Source organism: Harpegnathos saltator, unplaced genomic scaffold (genome assembly GCF_003227715.2).
Source record: "Harpegnathos saltator strain DR-91 unplaced genomic scaffold, Hsal_v8.6 scaffold195, whole genome shotgun sequence".
Lineage (NCBI taxonomy): Eukaryota > Metazoa > Arthropoda > Insecta > Hymenoptera > Formicidae > Harpegnathos > Harpegnathos saltator.
The window spans coordinates 3,397-21,910 of record NW_020229978.1 but is presented as its reverse complement, the minus strand read 5'-3'; the positions used below and the strand labels follow the sequence as shown (position 1 = coordinate 21,910).

The 18,514-nt window shown below is 38.7% G+C and overlaps 2 protein-coding genes across 4 annotated transcripts; both read right to left on the bottom strand.

The window, feature by feature from the left end:
• Window positions 1-1,560: 1,560 nt before the first annotated feature.
• On the bottom strand, window positions 1,561-4,423 carry Rpt3 (26S proteasome regulatory subunit Rpt3). The gene is made up of 6 exons (XM_011143437.3): window positions 4,231-4,423; window positions 3,960-4,052; window positions 3,363-3,696; window positions 2,943-3,146; window positions 2,533-2,797; window positions 1,561-2,096 (listed from the first exon to the last, which is right to left on the bottom strand). Exons 1-6 carry the CDS (start codon window positions 4,261-4,263, stop codon window positions 1,778-1,780), a joined length of 1,248 nt encoding a protein of 415 aa, XP_011141739.1. The 5' UTR covers window positions 4,264-4,423; the 3' UTR covers window positions 1,561-1,777.
• A 9,681-nt stretch (window positions 4,424-14,104) lies between these two features.
• LOC112588350 (probable transcription-associated protein 1) lies at window positions 14,105-16,223 on the bottom strand. Of its 3 annotated transcripts, none has more exons than XM_025297921.1 (3): window positions 16,018-16,223; window positions 15,098-15,253; window positions 14,105-14,169 (listed from the first exon to the last, which is right to left on the bottom strand). In XM_025297921.1, exons 1-3 carry the CDS (start codon window positions 16,030-16,032, stop codon window positions 14,161-14,163), a joined length of 180 nt encoding a protein of 59 aa, XP_025153706.1. In that variant the 5' UTR covers window positions 16,033-16,223; the 3' UTR covers window positions 14,105-14,160. The 3 variants fall into 3 exon arrangements, 2 of the variants coding, with proteins under 2 accessions (XP_025153706.1, XP_025153707.1); XR_003112779.1 differs by lacking the exon at window positions 16,018-16,223 and adding an exon at window positions 15,409-15,483 and having other exon boundaries at window positions 14,110-14,175; XM_025297922.1 differs by having other exon boundaries at window positions 14,110-14,175.
• Window positions 16,224-18,514: the final 2,291 nt, after the last annotated feature.

Genomic DNA, 18,514 nt, shown 5'->3' with positions numbered 1-18,514 from the left:
TAAGATTTCAAGATGATTTTTATATGACCTTTTTTTTTATCTCGGTGGAGAAACCCTCATGGGTACCCTCACCCCCTCGGGGGGAGGAGGGTTATGACGGACTCTTACCGGCTAAAACCTTATCAGGATGTCTTCTACGGGGTTGGTTGGAACGGCCGGAGGAAACTAACTCAATATCGTGCGATTCTCCGACCGCTCCACAATCTTTACATGATCTGGACAACGCTATTCAAGGTCACAGTATTATTATGTAATGTTTAAAATCTTATAATGTTTATACGAAACATTTTTCAAGAAAATGGGTTTTTCAAAAAAAAAAAAAAATGTAAAAAATACGACTGATACGAACAATCTGTTATATCCTGTACAATTTTATATAATTATGCATACATTTTTACTCAGATATAATAAACATTGATTACCTGATTGCGACGCTAAACACTTAGAACAAACTTTGCTATCACATAGAAAAATGTCGTTTATTATGTTTATCTCATCAGGAGTTAGAATCATGGGTAATTCAGGATCCAATAAGAGGGAAGGCAAAGCCACCTAAAAGCATCGACTTGTAATAATGTCGATATGCAAATGTCCATGTTTGTTTATGAAAAGTCGTGATGCTAATTACTGCTAATTCCATTTTTCTTATCATAGAATCGAACATAGTTTTCATAAGCGTGAATGTAATCGATTCCTTAATATTTTTTTCGCCCTCAACATTATATGGTTTTTCGTTACGCCTAAACACGAACTCTTGCGTTTCATATAGTTCGCTGATGAATATAACAATTAAATGATTAAACTATTAATTAATACACGCGTAATACTTCTTTGAATGATTTAAAGTATTGAATTTATATGAATACATGGATACGTACGTGATATCTGGCTTCTTAAGGCAAGCATAGTATTGATTTTCGTAAGAATTTTCGGTATGAGTACTTTGAGAAAGCAACATGACATAAATCTATATTAACGTACTCTAGAGTAATACAACAAAATTGCATTACTGACACGTCTATGCGAGAAAGAGAAACAAACAAAAGAGTGTCAACCGTTGAAATCTTCATGGCAAAGCAATAAAATCAAAGAAAAATACGCCTAATAATACGTAAAAATTGTTAAATATCAAATATTTCTAAATATAATGTTTCTACAAAAATCCTTTTTTGCTGATATATTGCACGCATATTGTATTTTCTACGTAAAAAAAAAGCAAGTAAAGCTCACTTTTCTTTTTATTTAATGCCTGTTTATCCTCCATGAGCTCGATCCTATAATATCGTTAAAGAAAAAAGTATTAAGATTCTGTTGGATTTAATTGTATTTTTGTTAAGTAGAACTTTTGTTGTGCGTGTGTACATGTGTGTACATGGTAGGACAAATCATTAGGTTTATTCGCGCCGTTTGAACTTTTCGCACTCGACTTCTTCGTTCTTCCTCTAACGTTCAAATATGCGTTTGTCTCATTTTAAGTGCAAAAAGTGCGGAAAGTTCAAGCAACACGAACAAGCCTATGCTGTATTATCTAAAATTATTTCCCTCTAAAACTCTCTCTCCTCCTATCGAAGCAATGTCGCACCTTATTTAAAAAATGAATGTCCTATACGTACCTGCAAGACGTTATCTCATTCTCCATGACGGATAGTCAAGATCATACAACAATTACATTCATCAGAGTTTAATCTTCCAATAATATCCGTATATCATATTGTAAGCATATTAGAGATAATACATATATTGAAAAATGAAGCTGTATGATGCAGTATAGTTTAATTTACTTGTAGAATTCGTGCTCGGATTCGTCTTTCTTGATATTATTTTTATAGCCTTTCTCGAAATCTTTCGCTAAAACTATATAACGATTTTCACGGACCGCGTGCATTCCAGCCTCTTGGCAGATAGCATTGATATCGGCGCCAGAGATTCTGTCCGGTCGCGCTACGTAATCCTCGAGGTCTACTTCTTCGCTCAAATTCATCTTTGCGGTGATTGTGGAGAAAATTAAACGCTTCTGCCGACGATCAGGCAACGGAAATTCGATTTTGCGATCCAATCTACCAGGACGGAGCAATGCAGGATCCAGTGTATCCGCTCTAAAAGCATATACAAAAATATTGTTAAATATTTTATACACACACACACACACACACACACACACACACGCACGCACGCACGCACGCACGCACACACACATACACACACACACACACACACACACACACACACACACACACACACACACACACACACACACACACACACACACACACACACACGCACGAAATTATATATATATATATATATAATATAAAAAACTTATAACTTATTTAAGTTAAATTATTAAATTGTACTTATTATATTAAATTACATTTAAATTAAGACTCCTGAGTGCTCGCAATGACGCAGAGATTAGAAATGGCAAACATAAAAATGTTAATGTTTTTATATTTTTAATATCATCAATCAAGAGGCAAAGAACCAAAAGTCTTAAAATTAATTGCTAACGATATCATATCATGAATGTTTCACCTGTTTGTTGCCATGATAACTTTGACATTAGTTGTTTGATCAAAGCCATCCATTTGATTAAGTAATTCTAAAAGAATACGTTGCACTTCGCGATCTGCCCCAGTTTGGGCATCAAATCTTTTCGTTGCAATAGCATCTATCTCATCTACAAATATTATAGCTGGCGAATTCTCCTTCGCTAAGCGGAACACGTCTCGCACCATTCTCGGCCCTTCACCCAAGTATTTTTGCACAAATTCAGATCCCACTACACGAATGAAAGCAGCTGGAAGATAGGAAATATTAGGATCTCAGAAAAAATGATTTTGATGATTTTGATAAATTACAAAATCATCAATTTAAACATCGACTTCTCGACGAGAATTTCGATGAGAACCTCAATAAAATTTCTTTTAATTGATATATCATACCAGTAGTATGTCTGGCAACAGCTTTTGCTAACATAGTTTTTCCACAGCCAGGAGGTCCATACATGAGTACACCTCTTGGAGGGTCAATACCGATTTGTTTGTACAATTCGAAATGAGTAAGAGGCAATTCTACTGCCTCTCGGATTTCTTGCTTTTGCATATCCATTCCTCCTATATCACTGTACTGAATATCTGGTTTCTCATCTGCATATACAAGTAATTTTTTTATTGGTAACTTCTATTTTTATAAAATATCTTATGATTTTTCAAATTCTTTAACTTTATCAAGAAGTTTCCAAATTTTTAATACTAAATTCTATTCTTAAAATCTCTTATTTCTAATTCTAATAATAAATTATTTGTTCTAGTTTATCTCAATTGTCTAAATACAATAAGTTTAAATATAGAAACAGCTATTACCTGCTTGTAACATTGAGATACTGGAATCAGCTTCCGGTGGCAATACATCCACCAAAGCATTGCTATGTTTATGAAGTGCTACACTAGCAGAGGGCTTTAGAAGTTCCCTATCTATAGTAGACAATATCCGTACATAATAGTTCGAGCCAGTTGTAGATCCTACTATGCCAGTATTCTGATCAACAGCTTCAAGAAACTGGCCGATAACCAGAGGTACGCTTTGAATACGTTTCACTTCTTCTTGTGCATGCAAATATTCTTTCTTTAAATTACGTTGTTCATCCTTGATATATTCTTCTTGTACTTCGAGAAACTCCAACATTCTTTGTAGTTTCTATATATAAAAGAATATTATTAGAGGAACATTTATAACTTTTAACATCTAATCGATTGTATTATCACAAAAACAAATTTGGAAATTTCTCTAAAACTTTAATGAATAATATTGCAGTGTCATTGGAACCATGAAAAGTAGTGGCTTTAAATAGAGTTGATCAAGCGTAGTATATATGAGAAACATGAGTATATCATTTTTAAACATACTTTCTGTATAATTCAGACATACGACATATATAATATACTGTGAAAATTTGTAACCTTGTATTTAGTATATAGGTCTTCGACATCTAGCTCGTCTCCAGCTCCTGTATAATGACCAGTAACGGGCTTACAATCGGACTCACCCACATCCTAGAATCGTAATCGTAAATGTGTTTACGGGCTAATATGTGTGAAAATTTTCACTATTTGGGTTCACCAGTTGTAATGATGCAAAAACTCGCGAATATTTTATTACATATAAAAGGTTATATTCGTTTCTATACGCATGTACACAGTATGGCTAACATAATTTTAAAAGGATATATACCTTATCAGGCAAAATAATGCCTAAATCTTCCATTATAGCCCGAGAAAAGCTTTACGAGCCGACTTATTTGCGTATCAAAAGTTTAGACGACCAGTACCAAGTATCAGCGGATGACTCAAGATTTTTGAGCATTTGTCACAAAGCACAGTTAGCTACATGCTGCGCCATTGAAAACATAACTCTACCAAGATTCACTCTCCTCATCCCTATTCTTTATTCCTTATAAGGGAATTTCAGCAACTTTTCGATCTCATCCGGACGGATTTACAACTACAAGATGAATATAACAAATCGATATTGATCATATATTTTAGTAAAAAATATTCTATATTGCGTCTTTTACATTAAATATATGATTGATCGATTTCTCTCATATACTCATACATTATGCGTTTTTACCTTTGATTATGGGCAAGGTCCATAAATAGAGGAACGGAATAAAGTCAGGTTTCCGTTCCGTTCTTGCGTCCAAAGTGTTCCGTTTCTTGAATGATGCGCCTAGAGGTAACGCGACAATTTCCCGAAAAATGGCGGAGACAAAGTTGGTATCAACGAAAACTTCTAGACAACATAGTTTTAATTCCTAAAGGTTAGTAATATTGTTTAAGTGGTAAGCTGTTAGTTTGCGCAAACTTTTTGCCAGATGTACACTCGTGAACTAAAAGGTATGTGCACCGATTTTTTGTTGATTTCGGAACGCGCTCCAACTTGAGGAGAAAGACAACCACTGCTTCATACGTCAGCGCTGTCACTTATTACGAGAGCAGAAAGATGGCATATACGAGTGTCAAATAAGTAGTGATTGTGGCGTAGACACAAATGTCTTGGAGACTTTGAGTTATAATTGAAGAAATGAAGAAAACAAATAGTGATTGTGAAGAAAAGTGGCAAAAGGCTTAATAAAATTTGTAAAACAGCATATTAAAGGAGAGTATTAATTGTTTAATAATATTTTAAGCGAAAAATATTTTTAAATTTGAGTATAAGTTAAAAAAGTTATAAACCATAATTTCTTTAATGTTAATAAATTTGTCATCGACGTTGAATGAATATATATATAATACTATTATTTCCATAGGTGAGGAATTATATTATTATGTTCAGTAGAAGTAAGCAGCAGACCAAGTTGAATGATATGAGTATCTTGTTAAAAAAATATCACTCGACTTGGTCTGCTGCTTATTTTTTATGAGCGTAATAACATAATTTTCCATCTATGTAAATGATAGCATTACATACATATTCATTTAACGTCGATGGGAAATTTATAGCTATAAAATTATTAACATTAAAGAAAATATGGTTTATAACTTTTTTAACTTACACTCAAATTTAAAAATATTTTTCACTTAAAATATTATTAGACAATTAATACTCTCCTTTAATACCCTGTTTTACAAATTTTATTAAGCCTTTTGCCACTTTTCTTCACAATCACTATTTGTTTTTTTCATTTCTTCAATTATAACTCGGAGTCTCCAAGACATTTGTGTCTACGCCACAATCACTACTTATTTGACACTCGTATATACCATCGTAATACTGCTCGTAATACTGCTCGTAATAAGTGACAGCGCTGACGTATGAAGCAATAGTTGTCTTTCTCCTCAAGTTGGAGCGCGTTCCGAAGTCAACAAAAAATCGGTGCACATACCTTTTAGTTCACGAGTGTACGGTTGCAGACATAAAGATTGTCACTTTTTTTTTAATGACTCAGGATGCATCCATCTCGAGAAAGATGAGAGCTGCTGCTCCGCCTGCGGAGCACGCCTGCGCAGTAACTCATAATGAAATGCGAGAAATGAAACATACGTGGTATGACATAAGTATGTCAACAATCATTGCGTTTAACGGAGAAAACCGCTCAGTGAACGATTAGTGACTAAAAAAATACGATGTCACTTAAAATTTAATATACGAGGGCGGTCCGATAAGTACTTAGCCTCACCGCCCGATGGCGCCACTATCGCAAGAGAAATTTACTATCGTGTAGTACATTCTCGTAGACGGCTACTGTCGAAATTTCAGCCGAATCGGACTCGTAGTTTTGTTTTGACCGCGTGTGGAAGCGGGCGTGTCCGCGGATTTTAGAAAAATGGAAAAAGAGCAATATCGGTCGGTGATTCGATTCTTGTTTTTGGAAGGGAAATCGCGCAGCGAAATCAAAGAGCGCTTGGATGCTGTGTACGGTGACTCTTCTCCTTCGATGGCGACCGTCAAAAATTGGTTTAACGAGTTTCAACGTGGTCGCACGTCGGTTTTTGATGAGCCACGCCCAGGTGCCCCGAAAACGGCTACCACGGAGGATAACATGACAAAAATCCACGATCTCGTATTGGCAGACCGCCGATTGAAGGTGCGCGAGATAGCTGAGACAGTAGGCATCTCAAAAGACCGCGTGGGTCATATCCTGCATGAAATTTTGGGCATGAGAAAGCTGTCGGCACGATGGGTGCCGCGTTTGCTCACTCCGGACAACAAGCGCAACCGTGAGACCACTTCAGAGCAGTGTTTGACGCTGTTTAAGCGCAATCCGAAGGAGTTTCTGCGTTGTTTCATGACCGTCGACGAAACATGGATCCACTGGTACACACCAGAGACCAAGGAACAGTCGAAACAGTGGACTTCACCCGGCGAACGTGCTCCGAAGAAGGCGAAGACTGTCCTATCGGCCGGAAAGGTAATGGCCACCGTTTTCTGGGATTCACAAGTGTGTGATCTACATCGACTACCTGGAGAAGGGCAAAACGGTCACAGGGCTGTACTATGCCGAATTATTGGGCCGATTCGACGCCGAATTGCAGAAAAAACGGCCCCATTTGGCGAAGAAAAAAGTGCTCTTCCACCATGACAACGCACCGGCTCACACCTCCGCCCTCGTCACGGTCAAATTGGTCGAATTGGGCTACGAACTGCTGCCCCATCCACCGTATTCTCCAGATTTGGCCCCGTGCGACTTCTTTTTGTTTCCAAACTTGAAAAAGTCACTCGTCGGGCAGAAATTTGAGTCGAGTGAGGAGGTCATCGCCGCCACGGAGGCCTACTTTGCAGACCTCGAGAAAACGTATTTTTCAGACGGGTTAAAGAAGTTGGAGCATCGCTAGGTCAAGTGTATCGAGCTAAAAGGAGACTATGTTGAGAAATAAATCGCCACTTTTCCAAAATTTTCGTTTTCTTTTGTAGGCTAAGTACTTATCGGACCACCCTCGTACATACCTATTTAAGACCTTGCAAAAGACGCATTCCCATTTGAGTGACTTGCACTATGTATTTATCACTCCGCTGCTAATTTTTCAAAATGTAAGAATTGGGTGCGTTCACGATACTCAACGGTTGAGAAACTGTGGAATAATTCGTTAACGTTATTGGTCTGAATGTAAGGTTCTAACAATAAGAACCAATAGTCACTAATCGCTCACTGAGCGGTCTTCTCCACTGAGCGCAATGATTGTTGACATACTTATGTCATACCACATATATTTCATTTCTCGCATTTCGTTGTGAGTTACTGCGCAGGCGTGCTCTGCGGACGGAGTAGCAGCTCTCATTTTTCTCGAGTCGGGATGCGTCCCGAAAGTCATTAAAAAAAAGTGACAACCTTTATGTCCGCTACAGTACGCACGTCACAAATATTATATATCGTCAAATTATAAATGTAAAATACTTTATAATATTAAATAAAAATGACATAAGTGAAAACAAAGTGCGTATAACAAAATAAATGAGACGAGTGAGAACATAAAGTCAATAAGGTAAAAAATATAATAAATAAACATATATATATATATATTATATACAGGGTGTTATAAAAGTCTGGGAAGAGCAGAATAACTTGAAAAATATGAGTCCTAGAAAAAATGCAAAGTACTGAGTTCTTATTATTTTTTTCTCGCTATCTGACGGTGACCTTGGATTTGACCTTAACAATGACCTTGAAAGTTATTTCAAGGTCAGGTCAATTTTTTTAACGGGACCCTACACTTTTGACCCCAGAAATGAAAAAAGCGGAAAATTATACGTTCGGATATGACCTTGAACACTGCCAAATTTGTCCTCTGAAGGTCACGTAAAGGTCTAAGCTTTTAGGCTGAAAACGCGAAAATGCACCTGCTAGGGAGCAACGTTACGCATAAGAATAAGAATGTAGAAGTCAACGAGGGACATTCAGCCGTGACCTTGCCCTTATTCTCAAGGTCATGAGTTAAGATTATTATTAAGGTCAAACCGGACTTTTTAGGACTGAAAATCCATACTTTTGACCTAAAAATGTCAAGATTGAAAAATTTTACATTCGGATATGTAACGGATATGTTCGGACGTTTTTAACCTTGACCTTGTTCTCAAAGTTAGGCGTTTTACGTTACTTCACTGATCGTGAAGTCTACTGAAAGTAAAGCGTCTCGGAACCCGACCACTGAAGGCAAGGTGTTTCAACCACGACCACCGAAGGCAAAGTGTCTCAAACCCGGCCACTTAAGGCAAGGTGTCTCAAACCCGACCACTGAAGGCAAGGTGTCTCAAACCCGACCACTGAAGGCAAGGTGTCTCAAACCCGGCCACTAAAGGCAAAGTGTCTCAAACTCGACCACTGAAGGCAAGGTGTCTCAAACCCGGACACTTAAGGCAAGGTGTTTTAAACCCGACCACTGAAGGCAAAGTGTCTCAAATCCGACCACTGAAGGCAAGGTTCAGTTAGTCCCGGCCACCGAAGGCAAAGCATCTTGTAACTCGGCCTGAGATTACAAGAGATGTTCAAAATGTTCCCCATTGACCGTTTGACAGTGTGCTGAGCGGATGTACAAATTATCAGTCGCACTCCTTATCATTTCTGGAGGTATTGCAGCACATTCGTCTATGATCCGTTGTTGAAGCCCATCCAGGTTACGAGGTTTAGTGAAATAAACTTTATTTTTTATATAGCAAAGAAAGAAATCAAGTGGTGCAATGTCGGGCGATCTCGGTGGCCATTCGATTGTTCCTCTTCTACCTATCCATCGATTAGGGAAAGTATCGTTTAAATAGTTCCGAGCAATGCGTCCATAATGTGGCAGTGCCCCATCTTGCTGGAACCAAACATCATCAAAATTATCACCAACAATCTTCTGTATTGATGGAACAATTTGGTCTGTTAGAAGCTGCAGATAGGTTTCTGAGTTCAAATTCCCATTTATAAAAAAGGCCCAACCACTTGATTAACATAAAGACCTGCCCAAACATTCAATTTCTGAGGTCGCTGCGTATGTGCTTCAAGCATCCAATGAGGATTTTCGTTGTCCCAATATCTAAAATTATGACGGTTTACTTTACCAGTAATTTCAGAAGACGCTTCGTCTGAAAAAACGATATTATGCAAAAAGTTCGGTTGCTGATCAATTCTTTGCATCATAACTTCTGAAAATTGCATCCTGCGGTCAAAATCATCCTCATTCAACTCATGGTGGAGATGAATTTTGTAAGGGTGGAACTTAATGGTCTTTAGATTTTTGGAAATTGACAATACACTCATTTGAAGCTGTTGAGATGCTTTTCTAATTGATAATCTGGGATTTTCAACAAATGATTGGGCTACTTCAAATTGTCGCTCTTCTGTCGTTTGGGACCTTGATCTCCCAGATTTTTGGCGGTTTTTATTACTCCCAGTTTCTACAAATTGTCTGATGGTGCGAGATATAGTCGATATTGAAATACCATCGCCTTCATTATGAAAGTTTTCATTGAACAGCAATCTCACTTCATTGTATGACCTTTATCTATCCCCTCATCCTCTCATCATCAATAGCGAAATTCTCTCATGCTCTGTAAGAGAAGCCATTTGGAATTAAAAACAAAAAATTTGCAAAAATTTGGTATAATAAGTTCGGTTTCTTTACCTTTAAATGAAAATAATAAGTAATGTACCATTGATCGTTAATAATAATATGATAATAATTCAAAACGGACTAGAATGACATCAAAACTTGTTAAATCGATGAAAACTCAAAAACAATCTATTATCTGTTTGACACTGATAGAATCGAGACAAAAAAAACCTTGAAGCATATACTTTATCGATGGCGAATAAATTTTTCGGATACCGATCCTGGGATTTTTGAGCTCGCTAAAACCGAATCCGACGTCGGATTTTGCAAATTCAAGGTGGCCGATTCAAGATAGCGGCCGATATTTAAGAATAACAAAAATTGGATCTCGTTTAAGGAGTTTTTGAAGTCGTTTCTGAAATCGAATCCAACGTTGGATTTTACAAATTCAAGATGACCGATCCAAAATGACGCCCGATATTGAGGAATTACCAACAATCGGAGTGTGACCTCGTACGTAACGTAAAATCTCACTCTTCACATTATGGGGGGGGTAAAAGTATGTGTTCCAGCCTAAAAAAAATTAATTGACCTTGATATGACTGACACATAATCTTAAGAACAAGGTCAAGGTTGAAAACATCATATCCGAACATAAAATTTTTCAATCTTGACACTTTTAGGTCAAAAATATGAATTTTCAGTCCTAAAAAAGTCCGGTTTGACCTTAATAATAATCTTAACTCATGACCTTGAGAATAAGGGCAAGGTCACGGCTGAATGTCCCTCGTTGTCCTCTACATTCTTATTCTTATGCGTAACATTGCTCCCTAGCAGGTGCATTTTCGAAGATATTCGCGTTTTCAGCCTAAAACAAGCTTAGACCTTTATGTGACCTTCAGAGGTCAAATTTGGCAGTGTTCAAGGTCATATCCAAATGTAAAATTTTCCGCCCTTTTCATTTCTGGGGTCAAAAATATGGAGTCCTATTTAAAAAATTGACCTGACCTTGAAATGACCTTCAAGGTCATTGTCAAGATCAAATCCAAGGTCACCGTCAGATAGCCAGGAAAAAATCATAAAAGTTAGTACTTTGCATTTTTTCTAGGAGTCATATTTTTCGAGTTATTCTGCTCTTCCCGGACTTTCATAACACCCTGTATATAAACTTTTGTATATTTATGTCAACATATATTAATTCAATTTGGTACATATGTCGTCAATGCACAGTTTTTTACCTTATGCAAATGCGAAAATACAATCGACAAAAATGTTAAAATAGTTGACACTTACATCAATGAAGATTTTTCCATCTGGACCACGCTTCTCTAATTTTCGCACGATGCACTGTGACGTGGCGGCCGTGGGGGCGCCCGTCACAAGGAAAAAACCCTCGGTCCGTAAGCGAGAATCGCGGGGGGAGCCGAATTACCCCCCCCCCAAGTAATTAGTCCTAAGAATTAGGAGCGTGCAGGTACGACGGTCCTGCGCCCCCAAGATTTGTGCCCATGGACCTCCCGAGCCGGCCACCCGGACAGGAAGACCAGGGAGGATGCCGAGGACATCGCTCACCGCCCGGCGCGGCCAGCTCAGGTGAATGCGCTCTTTTCTCGTCTCGTCGCCGAAAATTTATCGTTATTCCGCAATGATTACCGCTGCCGTGTATTATTCCGCAGGCTAACACGACAACACGGATGAGGCAGCAATATACCGTCGAACACGTTCTCGACGCATGGGTTGCTAGCCAAAGAGCCACGCTCGCGAGACCCCGTGAGCGAGAGAGAGAGAGAGAGAGAGAGAGAGAGAGAGAGAGAGAGAGAGAGAGAGAGAGAGAGAGCGAGAGACCGAGAGAGAGAGCGAGCGAGACAAGGAATCCGTCCCGCGGATGTCAACAGAATTCGCGGAAGGATTCCCGGACGAAAAAGAAAGAAAGGAATAACAAAACGAGAGACGGGAAGATCCGTTTTTCTCTCTCGATGACGAGATGAGTTTTTCGCCTCGAAGACAAGATTCAGATTCGTTTTTGGGCTAAAACCGATGAGATCGAATTACCGCTCGTGAGAGAAAAAGATTGGTGTACCGCTCGTAAGAGAAAAAGATTTGTGTGCCGCTCGTAAGAGGGAGAAAGATTTGTGTGCCGCTCGCTAGAGATAGGAAATCTAGGGAGAGTTCCCGAGAGCTCCCAAGAGTACCGGAAAGCAGAGGAGGGCCGTGACGGACCGAAGGCCAAGGCCGCGGAGAAGCCGAGCTGCCGCTGGACGCGCGACCGGGCTGACCGACCCGTCGACTATCGAGGACCACGCCACCGGGAGGTGCCCGTAATTGTAAGACCGTCCGCCTGCTTGTTTTTGGTGTTCCGCGCGTTTGCGTGTATCGTTAGAAATTTGGTTTTGTTGCGCCGAGCGGTAGCGAATTTGCGAGTAAACGGGCGGAGAGAAACTATACCGTCCCGCGAAGATTCGGAACATACCGACTTCCGACCAGAATAAAGCGAATTTTCATAGAAGTCGCGCCGTTCTAATTCTTTCCCGCCTTCTCATTTTCCCGATTTCCGACGAACCCTTCCCGTCTGCCGACTCGAATTAATCTCGAGCTACCGGACCCGACAGATTCGCGCGCCGCGGGGAAGCTTCGTCGTTGGTGAGTGGTGCAGCTCGCTGCACCTGGCGCCCAACACTTGGTTGGTGCAAGACCGCGGCGCACGGACCGACGGCGGTTTGTCAGCGCTTCAAAAGAAACGTCGCAGCACATTGGCTCGAAATAACTCTCACACACGTGTTGCGACGATTTTAATACTTCAATGCCGGGAATTGCAGATTCCCATTTTCTACGTAATTCTTCGTCCTGAGGGACTTTAAAACAGACTTTAAAACGGAACATTTTTCAGTATTATCCTTAAATTGCTTTCGGCAATTCGGCATAATGCACGATTTTGGCATTGTATTTACAATCCTTTATTTTAACGATTTTCACTGATTTTAATGCACACAAGTTTTCACGATTTTCACTGATTTCAACCACGCGTGATTTCGACGCACACACGATTACCACCATTTGATGAGGTTATATCACGGTCTTACCTACAGGTCTGGAATACGCCTCAGTTTCCCGTCCGTCCGATAGGTTCGCTACAATACTGGGGTTACTATGCCACACTAACGGTGACACCGCCTACCACTAAAAAACGAAGGAGTTTCCAGACCTGTATCAGAGAGAAACCTGAGAGCGGCCATCAGCGAAGGTTCAGAAATTTTTTTGAATTCGACGCGCCGCCTGAGAAAATAGACGTCAACTACGTCGACACGCTCCCTGAGAAAATAGACGTCAACTACGTCAATGTCGCTCGGTAACGAGGTTTGTCTGTAATAGTTTGGTTCATATCTGAGCTACTACACAGAATATAGTAAAAGTTATATATATCATCAGGAGGAATCATCCCAGCAAACACAATATTACATATAATGTGCATGTTAGTTGTAATTTCCTATTCAACAATACAACTGTTATATAACACAAATGTTATATAATAGTTATGAACTAAGATCTTTATCAGTTTTCTTTCAGTATGTATAACAGTCAAGATATGATGAGCAAAATAATTATTCGATAGAATTGTAAATAAGATTATCGAATTTGAAATACCGTATACAAAAAAATCATTTTCACAATCCTGAATAATGCTTTTAAGGAAATATCATAAATGATAACAATATATAAGAAAAATAATATAAAAAACTAATGCACGTTACATGTAATATTGTGTTTGCTGGAATATTTCACGCACTGCGTGAATTATTTCGCGTAATTAGGAAAGGAAATTATTTGGTAACTTTGGATATAAGAAATGAATAAATTAAATAGTTTCTTTTTATTTTTATATTTTCAATTTTTTATTTCCTTTGATGTGTGTGTGTGTTTGCATGCGTGCGTGTGTATATGTGTTACTGTGTCATATATATATTAATGTTGGGCATTCCTCTGCCTCTTCTTCTCCATTCTCCTCTTCCTCTTCCTCTTCCTCTCCATTCTTCTCTTCCTCTTCCTCTCCATTCTTCTCTTCCTCTTCCTGCATCTTCGCTTCCACCTCTTTCTTTCCCTGTTCCTCTTCCTCTTCCTCTTCCTCTTGCTCTTCCTAAAACAGCTATTACTGCTATTTGTATAATATTTTGTAACCCTTCAGCTTGTAATAATAAGATAATATTAAAATATGAAGTAAAGAGTTAAATAAGAAGTTACAATTTAATATAATGTACTCAGTAAACATACATGTCTAAAAGACGTCTAAAAGCTTTCTTTAAGACAATTTTTAGACTTGTATATGTAAAAAATGTCTTAAAGAAATCTTTTAGACGTCTTTTAGACATGTATGTTTACTGGGTATTGATTAGCGTCTAGGCCCAGTTCCACAACTTCTAGTTAACTTAATCTGGTTAACTTAAAGCTGGTTATTCCACTAGACTTGACCAACTGCATTTGACGTTAAGAATTAATCAGAATTAAACAATCACTATTGGCATTTAATCAGTAGTTAAAGTTATACAAAGGTTGTGGAACTAGGCTTTAGACATATATACGTAGGTAGTCTGAAAAGTTCTCGACCTACACATACATAGCATTAGAAACTGTCAAACTATAATTGTATTGGAAAGTAGCATCCTTGATATAAACCCATGTAAAATTTTATTCGATCTGTCAAGACATTCGAGTAGTAGCACCAGTTAAAAAAGCTTTGTGCAAGATGGGTGCTGCATTTGCTAACAATTGACCAAAAATACATTCGAATGAGTATTTCTCAAGCGTGTTTGGCACGTTTTAAGCAAAATAAAATGGATTTCAAGCGTCGTTTTATAACTGTTGATGAAATTTGAATCCATCACTATACATCAGAGCGAAAAGAACCTTCCGGAATCACATTTTAATGATGGTATTGAATTATTGGAAAAACGTTGGAATAAATGTATTGAAGTTTTAGGAGATTATATTGAAAAACATATTTCACGGCAAAAAAATTTTCTTTCATTGTTACGCCAAGAACTTTTCAGACTGCCCTCGTAGATTTTTATACTTACTGTTAACGTTATTGGCTCGGTCGCCATCGTGGCCATCGCTGCCGTCGTCGATGTCGCCCCGGTAATTTTTTCAGACACCGCCATCGTAGCCGTCGTGGCTGTGGCGGGCGTCGTGACCGTTGTGGTGGTCGTCGTCGTCATCGTATTGAGCTCGTTCTGAAATAATTCATGAAACATATTTGTTATAAAAAAGCATTTATAATATATATACAGGGTGTTTGATAGCTGATCATGCAGACGAAAGTTGGAGATAGATTGGGTGTAACCGAGAAGAAAAGTATGTACCATAATGTCAAATTGGCAATAGTTACCGAGTTATTAATTAAAACATGTGAGCCAACGAGTGCGTAGAGAGCGGAGGGCGGCCGCAGTAAACACGTAGACATTTGATACAGGCGGAGTCAGTGAATGACGGTAGGCAAGCGCGCGCGGCGAGGGACAACGTAAGCGACAAGAGGCGATCGCGCGCCACGAGGAGCGAGCGAGCTTTTTCTTTATAGCTTTTTCCTTATAGCTCGCTCGCTCCTCGTTGTTCGCGCTCTCTCGCTCTTCGCCGCGCTCGCTCGCCTTTTGTCGCTTGCGCTCGCTTGCTCCTCGTCATTCGCGCTCGCTCGCTCCTCGTCGCGCGCGTTCGCCTCTTGTTGTTTACGTTACCCCTCGCCGCGCGCGCTCGCCTACCGTCACTCGCTGACTCCGCCTGTATCAAATGTCTACGTGCTTACTGCGGTAGCCCTCCGCTCTCTACGCGCTCGTTGGCTCACATGTTTTAATTAATAACTCGATAACTATTGGCAATTTGACATTATGGTACATGACTTTTCTTCTCGGCTACACCCAATCTATCTCCAACTTTCGTCTGCATGATAAGCTTTCAAACACCCTGTATATAATTAATATTTAACGGTTAAATATATATTTACCTCATTCGCCGACATCCTCGTATATGCACTGTTTAACACCTACTAAGCAACTGACATCTACTGATACCAACTAACTGGAAAACATATGCAGCACGCTAGGCACATAGCTGCGGATTGTTTATGATTGCGCGTACGTGCGCGCGTTTTCTGAAACAAATAAATCGTATAGGAGCACGGTATAAACAACGACAAAAAGACATACGTTGTAAAAGCTATCCATGTCGAATCCACATAATTTATGTCATGTGAATTCATGCACGAGTTGTTTACATTAACACAACTTTTTTCACCACAGTTAACTTGTATAAAAATTGTCAATAAACTTTACAAGCGTTGTTTTTATCATTCGCTTGACGATTTGAAACAAAAGAAGCGCTATAGCACTGCTGTTTAGCGACTCCGTCGCCGAGAATAGTCAATCTGCGTCGCGAGGTTCACAATAACGTTTGTTATAGCAGTGCTTCGCTATTCGTGCTTTGTGATAAGTATTTTGACCTGAGCTGCAGTCTTTTTTTCCTTCGTGAGATTAGTGTTTTACAACATTTGTTTCTAAATGATCTCTCAGATCTACATGATCTGTCTCTTTTGCAACACGTATTACGGTTTTTTGCCCAATACCATTATTAATAAATATATTTGTATACGCCTGTATTGGTGTGTATCTTCATTGTATTGGTTCATTTATTCATTCTTTTTTTTTCCTTTTACGTGTTGCTTTTTTTTCCTTTTTCCATTTTTCTCTTTATTCTGTCATTTTTAGTTTCTTACTTTTTACATATTTTTTCTCACATATCTAAAATTATTTTTTGCATTGCATTGCAAATAAAAATATAAAGACTATGTTGACTCTAGAAGATAGCTTTTATAACAGGTACATGTATAAAGATTGTCAGAATGGAAAATCAACTGGAAAACGATTATTCAAATTCCCAATGCAGAAGGATGCAAGATATAATATATGGATACTTAATACAGGTAGATCTTTCTGCAATAATAATTTTCTATATAGAGGAAATGCGGATAATAGTACGCATTTTTTACATTTAATTAATTGTACACTGTACAATTTGTAACGATACGACATACTTACTCCAAACTAACACTGAATATGAAGTGTTATCTGCTGTCTGACACTACTAAAAATTGAAATTGATATAATTGAATTAATAGTGCTTCAAATAATTAACAATATGAAATGCTGCAAATACGTACTCTTGGACCTATGAGATAAGAGTACGCACACGAAGTACAAGGATACGCATTTTTTATTCTATTAATTAAATTAATGAAATTGATTAATCCTTTGCGGTCGGCAGATTTCGAAGAGATCGATAAACATTAATATCTGTAAGTTGATCTAAACGTTTGAATCTAGCATCGGGAGGATAGTTTTCTTTCATTATCGCTAGCCTCGTTCGCCGTGCCGCGTGCCAGGCGATCATGAATGCCAGCCTGGCGGCACCGACTTCTATGACGACTTGCGAATGCCGCCACTGTGGCGGCATCGACCACAAAGGGTTAAATGTCATCCTAACTTACTGCGGTTATAAATCCTCGCCGTTCTATATTTTTGCGCTTGTATTTTGATGATCTAAAACTAAAAGGATCCGCCGAACTTCTTAGACTTAACGACGATATCGATATCGTGCGACGCGTAAGCGGTACGCGAGGATGACCGGCCGGTCAATGACATATACGCTGCGGCGGCTACACAGACAGACCAAAAATGCTCGCGACAACTATTGTCGGGAAATTATTAAAATTTTTTCCTCATTTAATAATTACCTTAAAATATATATGTTTATGTGTGTTTAATGATAATATGACACAAAGATGCGCTCCAGCTGATTTCTTATATAGCGACGGATCTTAGCGGCCCGTGATCGTCAGCTGTGTGAAGTTGGCCCCCCGACCACCGAGAATTTAATTTTGACCATTGCCATTCGTTTGATAGCGTTTGGTAGCTCATTCCCAACGTTTAGTAATCAAAACTGCAATAGTTCTCGCACAAAATTATAATGTGAAGTTGCCCCCCCCTCCAACTCGAAAATCGGTTTCTACGATGTCCTGGATAATTTTGACCATTACCAATCGTTTAGTGCTCGTTTGGTAGCGTTTGGTAGTCCATTCCCAACGTTTGATAGTCAAAATTGTTTTCGTTATTAGTAAAAAAGTTTGCATTTGTGAAGCTAGCTTTCTAAGTTTAAAAAATGTTACGCGACATTCCCTTGTCGCAACATTTTATGTAACTTTCATTGTGACAAATTTTTTGATGGTCGTATTTTTACGGTTGATAATCAATTCCTGACGTTTCATAGAAAATAATAGTAATTATTAATGGAAAATCGAATTTGCGAGTGTTAGGTTAGGCTTGCCAAGTTTAAAAAAGCACTTCCCGCGGCATCCTTTCATAATATACATAATTTTCATTATAATCATTTGTTTAATGCGAAGTTACTAAACTATAAAGATTTGCTTATTGGCGAATTTCTGGGCA

Bases quoted from the DNA above. Each gene is read 5' to 3' on its own strand.
- Rpt3 (XM_011143437.3), bottom strand. From the start codon at position 4,263: ATGGAAGATTTAGGCATTATTTTGCCTGATAAG. The intron at 4,053-4,230 runs GTATATATCCTT...TTACGATTCTAG, and splicing joins GCATTATTTTGCCTGATAAG to GATGTGGGTGAGTCCGATTG. The intron at 2,798-2,942 runs GTATGATATATC...CCTATCTTCCAG, and splicing joins TGTTGCCAGACATACTACTG to CTGCTTTCATTCGTGTAGTG.